Here is a 12678-nt window from a genome sequence, read left to right on the forward strand (position 1 = left end):
CCTCAATATCCTTTCTGAACTGAGGGGCCCAGAACTGAACACAGTACTCAAGGTGTGGCCTCACCAACACAGAGTACAGGGGAAGGATCACTGCCCTGGTCCTGCTGGCCACGCTGTTTTTGATACAGGACAGGATCCCATTGGCCTTCTTGGCCACCTGGGCACACTGTTGGCTCATGTTGAGCTTCCTTAGTGACTTCCTTCCAGCACCACTTGCCCCTTGCTTAGATAAGATTCTTCATTCACCCTTGAATTTCACAACAAATCAGTCATGCAGCATAACTTCTCTCTGTCGTTATCCTAACTAATAGACTGGTTAGACTAAAGAGACATAAAATACGCATGAAACCGTGGAACGGTTAAAAACTCACTAACTAGTAGATACAGTTGTGAGAATGCAAGGTATTTTCAAAGGAGGAGACACACAAAAAGAATCTCAAAGATATTTAGACAGATCGTTGAAGTGAAAAAATAATAATTGAGCGTGTTCATGTTCCCACACTTCCATGTATTACTTAACAGAAGAGACTGAATGTCTCCTGCTAAGCCACCATCATATTCAGACAAGTTCAAGAACTGTTCACAAGAAAACACACAGCAGGAAAAGGAGCAAGTTGCATTTAATTACAACAAAAAGGTTTCAGCCAGTAACAAGCCAGCTTGCCCCAAACATTATCCTTTACTAAAAGACAGACTTACTGACACCACATGACGTTGCATCATTCCTTTCATAAAGCAGGACAACCAAATACCTTCTCTGTGGTTTCTTCTACATCTTCTATCACCCTAGCAATACACTCTATCTTACTGTGATGGTATACAAAGTCAAAAAACAACTCTTCTCACTTCTTGCATATAAGGAAAAATAAATACAAACAAGGATTAGAATATCATGAAGAGCAGAGGAACAGATCTCCATCTCAATATATCATTTACCTCCAATGAAAGGCGATCCATTAGAAAAATAAACAAAACTTCACAAACAAACAAACCCCAACAAAACAAACAGTGGGACAGACACATGAAGATATTACAATTTGAATTCCAGATGCTTACAAGCAGGGAATGTGCATAGCAGTGTTCAATGTTTTGCTTGCATGGCTTATGCAAAAAAGACAGTAAAAAACTGCATTAAGAGACCTTAAAAGTTTAAATTTAATCTAACAAGTATAGTAATACTGCTGCCAAATGAGACAAACTTCACTCCCCTTGAAGTGACTAACTCCCCACGTGTCCCACTGTTTTGGATCTATGCTAAAGGGCAAGATTAAAAGTGAATATAGACCTTATGTGTGGAAGGAGACTCACCTCATTCCTTCCTGAGCATAAGCATTCATCCTTGCAGGCCCAAGAGAAGACATTATTTTAACAGCAAAACACCAACAAGGATTCTTTTCTGTTCTCATGAATACATGAATAAGATGATTATTGTATGGAGAAAGAAGCCTGCACAACTTTTCAGTCTCCTCTCTTTTCTGCCCCACATGGCACACACTACTCATTTTGCATATGGGACTTCCAGTTGCTATCAGGTCCTCTAAGATCTATCTGGAACCGTACTTCATTTGCTCTGGGAAGCCACAGGAGAGATGCCTTTCACCTGAATATCTTAGGCACTGAATGCTGTGATCCACTGAGGACACCAAAACCTTAAAGTGCATTTCTTTTTTTTTTTCTTTTTTTTTAAATAAAACCTGAATGCTTTAAGGGTCGCTCATCCCACACTACAAACTGGACCAACAGAAAACATGCTATTTTTAATGCTTGACTACAAACAACTTGACTTCTGAAACTACATTAACACAAATAGCAAAGCAAGTTATGACAGAAGAAACAGGTTCCCACAGAACATTCAGGAAGAGAGATGAAAGATTGGGAGAGACCTTTTACAGTTAAAATGCTAAGCAGCATGGAGCACTCCAATAGTACCCAGCATTTCTGTGGCAAGTAGCAACATAGGGCACACAGACTTCTGCACTGGAGCAGTCTGGAAGCAATTTCTGGGGGAAGAGCACTGAGGCTGAAAAAGTATTAGCAGTGCCCCTAAAATGCAAGTCAGTTCATCACCTCCCAGACAGGAGGCTGGTACTATTCCACACCCAATGCTGATAAAGCTGCCAAACAGAAGCTGTCCTTCAGTTCCCAGGTCAGCCCTATCAGAAACCTGATCTGAATACCTGAAATATTCATTACCTGAAGGATGAACAAAATGGAGGTAGGATAAACCTGAACCATTGTTGATGAGAAAACCTGAAGGGCATCAGACACATTTTCCCTTGTATGATAAAGAGTATTTGCCTTGAAATTAAGAATGGGGAAAATAAAGTCTGTATTGAAAGATGTGAAATGCCCACAGCAACATAACCTGTTCAAGCACAAGCACACTGCACAAATCGTCTTGCATAAAGGATGGATATAGATAAAGTCTGTAAAGACAGAACAAAGAATTCGTATGAAAAACCAAAAAATAGCTGATAAAGTAATTTTCTCTGATGACAAGGAGAAGAACTGAAAGAAGCCCAAAACACTTTGCTGCAAATTCATTAAAGGGAACAAACACAAAGCCTAGGACAACACCTCCCAAGCTTCCCTGCTTGGATTCCCATTTCTGGGTTTTAGCCCAAATAAGACACAACTCCAGTTCTAGAAGAGAAGTTTCAAAGTACTGGGACAAATCAAATTATTTTCCCCAAAGTGAAAGACTTCTTGTCTCATCAATTTCACATCACATAATCAGTTACATTACCTCTGTTTAAGCTACAGCCTAGGCAAGACTATTCGCCCTTTGAATTCCTTCATGGTCATAATAGATGTTTAAGATAAAACAGACAAAAGAAAAACCTGAATTAACTGTCCAGGTATGAAAGAGCATGGTGGGGCTTGCTTTTTGTTTAAACTACTTTCACCACCTTGGTTTCTATTGCAATCAATCTTGTCACGTACCCAACTTTTACCATTTAGTATGTCATAAACACTGCTTTAAAATAAAAGAGTCAGAAGGATATGTTAAACACCAAAGATTCAAGTTTAAATTATGGAAAATGAGGATGAACACATTGATACAGGCTTGTAACTTTGATTTTTAAAAGGCCCTTATGGTGGGATATAGATGGCATCATGGTAATGTAGATGGAAAATACTTTAAAAAAACCCTCCAAAACACTTTAAATAAGTATGAATCATACCATACAAGTGCACATACGTATTAATTTTCTATGTTATCTTTGTTTGAACTATAAATCAAGTCTATACTACTAAAAGTTCAGTATGTGCAACATTAACCCCATCAAAGCATTTTATAAATACAAGCTTTTTAGTATTGCAACATACTTCACTACTTAACATATTGAAAAACAAATCCTACATTTAAAACTCTGGTGTAGAAGTTCTATCTGCCAATAAAGACTACAAATGGAAAAATAATTGCTAATCTTCAACATTTTGCAAATGCAAATATATTTTATTTTTTAAAAGAAACAATCTTGTTTATACTACTGGTGCTTCTTTAGACATTTGAAGATACTACACTAACAAAATACAAACTTTGTAGTAAGCTTACAACATGTACTTCTCAGAGGCAAAAACAAAAAATTCTAGTTTGTATTTATGAAGGAACATCCATTTATTATAAAACAAGATAAAAGATATTAGAATTAAGTTGAAACAAGGCAACATTAGAACAACCACTTTAGAGCTTTGTGAACAAAGTGTAGTTTTAAACTTGCAAATCGAGGTGAATTCAGCTCTTAACATGCTGTCCTCTTCTCTATAAATGGGATGAAGTAGAGAAGCAAAGCTTCAAGGTATACGGGTTGGAGCCATCTGTGAGGAGACAACACAGAACAGACCATGGGCACCTTGTTTAGCACAGCTCTCCTGCTGATCAACATCACCTTCCATGACCTGACAAATTCACCCATTCTGTGTATTTAAGATTCACACTTCCCTGCCCACTCCCACCAGTGTCCCACAGACACCAGCTGACCTGTTAGTAGGTGTTACTGACACTCTACCGGCATTTTTAGATACAAAAATGAAGCGATGGATCTGGTTGCAAGGCCATGTAGATCCAATTCCAAATGCTGTACTTTAGAGAAAGACTTTACCATTATAACACCCCCCTCTTCCTAGATAAATTATTTATAAAAGTAGTACCATATGGGCAATCTCAAACACAAAAGGCATAGATATTTAAGGAAGTCAAGACTTAGAATGAGGCACTTCTATCAGAGAGGCTCTGGACAGCATTTACATATGTTTGACTGAGAAAAGCACAGCAGGATTCCAGCACACCCTTCAGGCCTCTCCAGAAAGCAAAGCAAAAATGAACCCCTCTCTATTTGGAAAAGCTGGTAAGATCCACAGATGGCAGCACACATCTGCCCCTCAGGTAATGGTTCAGCCAGCCTCAGACCACTTTATTACAGCACATCTGAACCAGCAGTCCTAGGTTTAAAATACTGGTTTCCTTGTGATAGTTATATATTGGATTTTGCATTATGCCTTTATCACATTGAAAGAGAAAGCTCTTCTGCTGTTACCACCTCTCCAAACTGAGATAAAACTGAAATTGTGAACAGTATGTTATGAGTAATATCTTAAAACATATTCTGCTCCTGAAGTAATCTCAGTCCATTACTGAGAGGGTGGACCAAAGGTGTGGGAGAATAGGAAAGACTTTTAACACTCCACAAGGAGACGACTCTTAATAGTTTGGAGAAGGTAGTTTAAAATAATTAGACACTGGCTGGATTCAAAGTTATGCCTGTGAATACCTGGAAAAATTCCATAAATCCAGTAAACCATCTTAATGGTCCAGTGCAGACCTGACCTATTTTGTAGTTGTTTTGCAGGTGAACTCTCCCTGCTCAAGTCTTACCAGTTTGGAGCTAAAAATTCAGCAAGGCCTCACAATTTCTGGTTTCAAAGAGAACCCAGTACAGAAGTAGTAAACTCAGAGCAATAAGCTGAGTAAGTTGAAAAATCTTCTGCCCAAGACACTGCAGATTTCTCTGTATTTATTGTGAAATAATAGGGTTGAAGGGGACCTTAAAGATCATCTAGATCCAACTCCCTGCCATGGGCAGGGATGCCACACACTAAATTAGGTTGCTTAGAGCCCCATACAACCTGACCTTGAACACTGAGGCATCCACAACTTCTCTGGGCAACCTCTGCCAGTGCCTTACCACCCTCAGAGTCAAGAGCATCTTCCTAACATCTAAAATCTCTCCTCTTTCAGTTTAAAATCATTACCCTTTGTCCTATCATTATTTGCCCATGTCAAAAGTCACTCTTCCCTCTTTTTTACAGGCCCCCTCTAAAGTACTGAAAGGCTGCAAAAAGGGTACCCTGGAGCCTTCTCTTCTCCAGGCTGAACAATCCCAATTCTCTCACTCTTTCCTTACACCAGAGGTGCTCTAATCATGTTTGTAGCCCTCATCTGGATCTGCTTCAAGTGCCTGCATCGCTGTGCAGGGACTCCATAGCTGGATGCAGCACTCCAGGTGGGATGTCACAAGAGCAGAGCAGAGGGTCAGAATCCCCTCCCTCGACCTGCTGGACACACTGCTTTTGATGCAGCCCAGGGTGTGGTTGGCTCTCTGGGCTGTTGAGTGCACATTCCTGGGTCATGTCCAGCTTTTCATCCACCAGAACCCCCAAGTCCTTCTCCACAAAAAAAAAAGTTCTAGCAGCAAGATTAGGAAAATTTACTTACTTGGGACTCTGATCTGGTAGTGATTAAGTACAGTGAGAGCTTCCACTGCATCTGTCTTACATTCCCATTCCAACAGACCAGACAATGTTTTGGCAGAAGCTGTCAAAATGAGAAATAAAAAAAAAAAGGAGAAAATCAGTAATGTCTCCTGACAGTGCATGATCAAAATTGGAATTGAGATAATTTCCCAAACAGGTCAAATGTTACTTACGTTTTGGATCAAACACTTTGTATTTAATAAAGCTGAGAACTTCATGATCCTCACATAACTGTCAAAAAAATAAAATAAGAGGTAAAACTCCATTTAAAATGCATATAAACACATCAGCAAAAATTCCAAGTTCCTAGAAGAGACACACAAACCCAAAAAATCTGACACTTCAAGAGAGTTGCAAGAATTTATGGCAAATTATTGTTTTAAAAACATGTTTAGATTGCTGTTCTAAAGAGTTACCATTCTTCAGTATGCAAAACAAGACTCCTACATCTGTGGTATCAGTATTATCTCAAAGAACACATTTAAATACTAAGTTCTACTTTTTGACATTCCTACTTCAGTACAGTAGCTCAGAAGTTGTACATGCAAGGATACCGCTTGCGACCCAGAGTTAACTTTCAGAGAGAGCTTGAGAAAAATATTTTTATTGAACTGAAAAAGAACTCACTGAACTGCCAGCAATTTTACCATTGCCTCCAGCTAAGAGGCCCAGTATTGCATGTTTTAAGCATCCAGAGTTCATTTCTAGCTCAACTGTGCAAAGTGTTCCAGGTGCATGCTTCTCTCCATTCCAAAACATCCTAGCAGTTATTATAGTAACCATTTCAGGGAATCAGTAAATATTCTGTCAACTGTAATCCTAACTTTCATGTATCTGGCTTTGTGAGTCTTTTCCCTTTCCTTCACAAAAAATCCCCCATATTAAGCTCCTCAACTTTATTTCCAGGATTTTGTTTCTCATGTAAAAAAAAAAAACTGAAATAATTACTCCAGAATTGTAAAAATACAGCTTCTTCTATGAAGAGGGGCTACAAATGCATTTTAAGTAACAGTTCTCTTCCAGTGGCTATTCTACAACCATCCCAGTTATTTCTTTTTAAAAGTAGCACCACGTAAAGCTGGGACAGAGCCAAAAGCCCTGTATGTCAGTCATTCGTACTGCCTACCTTTACAAACGTTTCTTCAGTTACACACAGGGGAACATTATAATAATGCAGCACACAGGAGGGTGGTTGGATGATGTTCTTAGATGCTTGGCCAGCACTGGTGAAGCGATTGTTCTTACTCATTGCAAAATCCTTGTAACTACTCGTGCCATCCTCCAGTTCAAATATCTGGCTTGGAACTACTGAATGCTGCTTGGAAACACTGGAATTTAAGGATAGATAGATAGATAGATAGATACAGATAGCCAAAGTTTCTTAAATAATTAAGACTATCATACTTCGCAGATTATTGATCTAACCAGAAAAGAGTTGACATTTCTTTATAATAATTTGAAATACAGTAAGAACAAGATGGCTTGCTTGTATTTGATATTTTCCTTTAGAAAAATGCAGAAAAGATGGATAAGACAAATTAGGGAATACAGTTTACTAATGGCCAATCCATGTAATGCTAATATGCCTTATTAATATAAATTTTAAAAATTACAAGCAGTAATAAATCAGTCTTAGAATGGTTAGGATTAGAAGAGGGACCTCAAAGACAGTCTAGTTCCAACTCTCCTGCCATGGGCAGGGACACCTTCCACCAGACCAGGTTGCTCAAAGCCCCATCCAACCTGGCCTTGAACACTTTCCATGGCGCATGGGGCAGCCACAGCTGCTCTGGGAAACCTGTGACAGGGCCTCAGCACCCTCACAGGAAAGAATTTCTTCCTAATATCTTATCTAAGTCTTTCAGCTGAAAGCCAAAATAAACAGCTGTAAATTGGAAATCCTAACTCCAGCAATGACAACAGAATAATGGAATATTGTCTGTTTGAAACCTCATTCCACCTGCCTACTGATAGACTATTAATCTGATAAAAATTATTTACCAGACATTAAGTCTCTTTCCAAACAACTTGACATTATTGAGATGTGTGACTGCTCTTTCGACAGCATACTCATCACCCATTTCCACCAGTGCCGTGCCTGGAATAGTCTTCATAAATTTCACCTGAGATAGATAAGGAAAAAAATGACATTGCAACAAACAGCCCAACCAGTAGTTTCATAAATTATTAGGAAATATTTTTAGACCATCTCAGACAGGCTTTTCCCAAAGCATTTAAAAGTCATAATTACCAGGTTTCTAATAAACTATGCCTTACCTTCTCAATGTTTCCATACAAGCAGAACAAGTTGAATACCCTTGAACAGTTCATCTTGAGCTGATGCAACCCACTAACCATGACAACCGACCCAGAAGGGTTTCCACCATGCATGTAGGAAGAGGATGCCTGGGGCAATGGATAAGCAACAAGCTCTGGAGTGTCCCGAGATCCCATTCGGTACCGGCTTGGCAAGGGCAGCAAAGGACCATGTGATCCTAAGGAGATGACAGACCATGTTTTCATACGTTTGAAGTAAGTTTCACTACTTAATTGTGTATTAAAGCCCACATACACAATGCAAATTTAAAGGAGGGGTGGGTACCATTAATTCTTTCTCCCATTTAAAGAAAACAAAACAAACAATAACAAAAAACCCCAACCAACCAAAGAAAGAAACCCTCTTCTATTTCATTTAATGTTCCAAGTCTCTTCTTACACTACCGGGTAAGATATATGCAAGTGAAAAAAGGTATTTCAGTAATTACAACAATGCTATCTTCCCTGCACCATAAAAAATATTTGAACATATCAGAAAAAATATTCAATTCAACCCTTAGAAATATTCCCATGTCTACTTACAGAACTACATAGACACCAAGAAAGAATATTACAAAGTAGGGAAAAAAACAAAAGGAGTGAACTTTTAGCCAGAGGTCAGGAGAGGGGATGATACTGCTCTTTTTTCTAGAAACATGAGATTAAGTCAGAAGCCTGCCTTTCTACAAAACACTCATTTGGCAGAAACACAAATACTTAAACCCCTTCCCTAATGCAAAATGAAGCAGTCCTATTTTCCACTACAGGTGAAGTGACAAGTCTCACTGAAACAGACAATTTCTTTGTTTTTTTTTTTTTAATGATGAGACACTACTAATAAGCAATACTTCTATTTATAGAAGAGACATCAAGGGGAGGATCCCTGTTTTTCTGAGACAAAAATAATGTGAAATTCATATAAGCTAAGTATAAAAGGAACCTTCAGTCCTTTTCTCCCTAGCAAAAAGCAGTAATGACAGGGTGACAGTGGTATAGGAGAAGACAGACACATTACTTAAGGTAGAAGGATATATCAGAAGAATGAAAAAGAGCATCAGTGAATCAAGGTGGAACTTGGAAACTCTGGAGATTTGAAGAACCTTTTAGAAACATTAGGTAGGATGTCAACCTTACATCATAAAATATCATAAATACTTTTGGAAAGAAAGAGGAAAGACACATCACATTGCATCTAACAGCTGAGAGAAAAAATAACTAGAAAAGTTACGACTAAGTGGGGACATTTGTTTCTCAGCCCTGAGGTCTTGGTGCAGCACAGAACAGTGACAGATCTTCATTTACAGAGAGCACTGGTAACAACTGCAGCACTAATTTCAAAACATCATTCCTTTACAGTCACACAGCTATACCTTTTCAGAATTAGCTAAATTAGAGGAAACACAACACCCACAATTCATAGCTTTGCATGCAAGAACATCAGAGCTCTGTGCTGCACCAAACCATTGATGTTGCCGTTTTCTACAAGAAAACTGCTCTCCTAATACAGATGTTATTTTCCACCCATTGTTCGGCTCATGGCAACTGAAAGGAAACATTCTTCCAAGCAGTAAGTACGTAGAGCTGGATGCTCTCCGTGAAAGGAAGAGGCAAGGCAATGAATGCACATGGATTTCAGTGACCCAGCAGTGTTTTCAGCACTACAGGTGAACTGCTGATGCTGAAGGGATCCCCAGTCAAGCATTGATTGAATATTCAGAATTCCACATAACATGTAAAGACGTCATAACCACCTGTCATCCTGTGTTACTTACCATAACCATCATGTCTAAAGGATGATGGGTGCTCTCCCAAAATAGCTTGCCTCTGCCGGCCCTTCCCTCTGTCTAAGATGTGGGAAGGGAAAGAAAACAGTTTAGTATCCACAACTATACACTTGACTTCTCCAGTTAAGACACAAAGCTTCTAGTTAAGAAGCAAAAAAGTAATGTGAGTCCTTGTTAATTTTATAAATGATTTCTCATTCACTGTATGTCTAAAACCACAAGCTGTAGCCCTGGGACACCAAAATTAAAAGACTGCCATCTGAATAACAAATTGCACTTAAGTTGACTGGGGGCAGTGGCTAATGAGGAGATGCAGACATTTAAAGTTTATGGCAATACCCAATAGTTTTCCTAAACAGACACCACACATTAGTATAGAAAACACCATACAGCAGGATTGACCTATGTGTCTCTTAAAACAAATTTGAAATGCAGTACTTTTGAAAGACAGTACCTGAATCATAATATTAGCTTCAACAGCAACACATTTTCAAAGTGGGCTTCTTTCAAGAAGTTTCAGCATAAGCCAACAACAACCTGTATTACATGGTTTCATAATCAGTAAACAGAGAGCATTACATATGTGTACATATATATTTACAGAACACCTACTGATTTATGGGCATGCTGAAAGGATTGTACATTATGGCATTATCAGCAGCAACAGTAACAGTGCAACTGAAGAAAAATATCACTGAATAATGCATTCAAACAACAGTCAATCCTTTAAGAAAACCCAGTTCTCTAGGATATAAAGTTAAGCAAGGGATCTACATTAATGGAGAAAAGCAATGCATCACAGCTAAAGCTGTATTTTCCAATCAGATCCATGTTGCACAACAAAGGAAATTTAAACTTCCAGATTTCTTTGTGGTTAGCAACAATTGTTTTCTTACAATTAAAAAAGCCACATTGAAAAGATGGGGCAAGACATTTATCAGTTTACATCACTTTCCAGAAAATATAAGTATGACTGCTGAAAATAGTAACTCCAGCCCAAAGCAGTGGGAGGTATTTCCCCTGAAAAACAGGGGCTATTCACATCACACAACAGTGGAAGATGAAAACACGTGCCCTTTCTGCTCAGGATTTTGAGGACAGGTTCCAAGTCAGATATTTACTTTGGCAATAAAGTCTGAAGAGAGAACAGTAATGAACATCTTCAAGTATACAGAAGATTGCTGTTGTCAAGTTTTGCTTTTCCACTTCCTTTTCAGGGTAACAGCTCTGGTTCCTGGCTCTAGAAAGCAAATGGGTGTCATATCAAGTATTTTGAGCATTTAAACTGTATGCAGTAATTATCTTTCAGAAAGATCAGTTTTGTAATTCCAGTCTGTGGAGCTAAATCCTTTGAAACTGCCCACAGTAAAATACAGTAAAGCATCACATTCTTCAAGTAAAGAATTCTGGGAGAACAGTCTGACAAGTATTTTCTCCTCGTGGTGGTGTAGTCTGCTGCTCTCTCCTTGCCCTGTACTTGTTCCTTCCTTGAATAAAGTCCCTGGACTGTGCCAGTAAATACTTGTGTAAACAAGCATTGAAACATGAGAACTGATTCTGTGTTAAAAATAATTCTGAATGGAAAGGTTCTTTATAATCTTGTTTAAGTTTGGTTTTGTTGATTTTGGGGATTGTTTTCCAATCAGATCCTTGAGTCAATGAGCATGTTGGTATTACCACCAAAAGAAATGCTCCAAACTACAGTTTGAACATTTTGGCTAAAGGCAGGTGTGTTTTTTGGTTCAATCTGTTGCAATATGGGTTCATAGCAGCAGGCATTAGTTATGACACTTACTTTAGTGAAGAAATACTATGAGCAAGTCTGTAATTTGTTACCATACAGAACTAAAAGTAGTTCTTAAAAAAATGTCATTAGCAAAATGCATTTCTTTCCTAACATTTGAGGGGGTGGTGTGAAATTCTGAAAGGATTTATCAGCATGTCTGTCCCCAGAATGCAATTCCTTTGGGCTAAGATCTTCACTACAGTGAGAGCCATACAGTTCGGGTCACATTAAGTTCAAAACCCAAACAATGATGTTCCAAGAGTAAGTTGGACATAAATACAAAAAATCTCTCTCTCTCAAAGAATACCCCAACTCCTGAATTACTTTATGGGCAAAATTGCTCCAGATGCCTGCCTTCTCAAGTACATTTCAGTGTTCATTCAATAATTTCTTATTTCCATTTTCTAGAAAAATGGATGTAAGCCACAGTAAATGAAAAATCATGTCATATACAATATATAAGGAGATTGTCATATACAATACATAAGGAGATATATATTTCTCTAATTTTTTTCCTCTTATGTTTAGTGGGGTGATGTATAGAGAATAGACAGTAACAAATGGAAAACAAAAAAGTAGAGAGCTCTTGAGAGACAGCAAGCCATTCCTATCCTAAGTTTTTCATTTTCCACTGTTTGCTCTAGTTTGGGAAACCTTCAGTTCATATAACCATATCTATCTGCAGACCAATTATATAATGTAATGAGATGTACAATGTTACAAGTCAGCCTCCAAACACTGCAATGATCAAGAGATATGAGGGTCAAATTAATCCTTCAATTTTTTCAAATTTTTCAATTTTCTTCTTGCCCTTGAATTTTGAGTTTCTTCAGAATCCCTTTTATTTTTTAACTCACGAATTTGAGAAAAAAAATTTGAATCCCAATACAAGTAGTCATAATACACAAACTGCAACCAATATTGTAGCTCCCTTGTTAACTTTTTACAAGAACTTCATTTTGAAAATCCAAGCCCTAAGTTTTTAGTTGTACAACAGTTTTACAAGCCCAGCGTCTCTGCAGAATTACTTAGAAA

At 38.2% G+C, this 12678-nt stretch overlaps 1 protein-coding gene across 1 annotated transcript in view; it reads right to left on the reverse strand.

Moving 5' to 3' along the window:
• Positions 1 to 602: 602 nt before the first annotated feature.
• HNRNPLL (heterogeneous nuclear ribonucleoprotein L like) overlaps positions 603 to 12678 on the reverse strand; it is a 40675-nt gene continuing 28599 nt past the window's right edge. Inside the window, exons 7-13 of the mRNA XM_071581161.1 lie at positions 9846 to 9917; positions 8035 to 8252; positions 7759 to 7880; positions 6884 to 7085; positions 5931 to 5988; positions 5720 to 5818; positions 603 to 3822 (exon numbers count right to left, since the gene is read on the reverse strand). Of these exons, the coding sequence (XP_071437262.1) occupies positions 3767 to 3822; positions 5720 to 5818; positions 5931 to 5988; positions 6884 to 7085; positions 7759 to 7880; positions 8035 to 8252; positions 9846 to 9917 (827 nt within the window). The 3' untranslated portion in view covers positions 603 to 3766. The remainder of the gene's footprint in view (positions 3823 to 5719; positions 5819 to 5930; positions 5989 to 6883; positions 7086 to 7758; positions 7881 to 8034; positions 8253 to 9845; positions 9918 to 12678) is intronic.

Source organism: Pithys albifrons, chromosome 2 (genome assembly GCF_047495875.1).
Source record: "Pithys albifrons albifrons isolate INPA30051 chromosome 2, PitAlb_v1, whole genome shotgun sequence".
Classification (NCBI taxonomy): domain Eukaryota; kingdom Metazoa; phylum Chordata; class Aves; order Passeriformes; family Thamnophilidae; genus Pithys; species Pithys albifrons.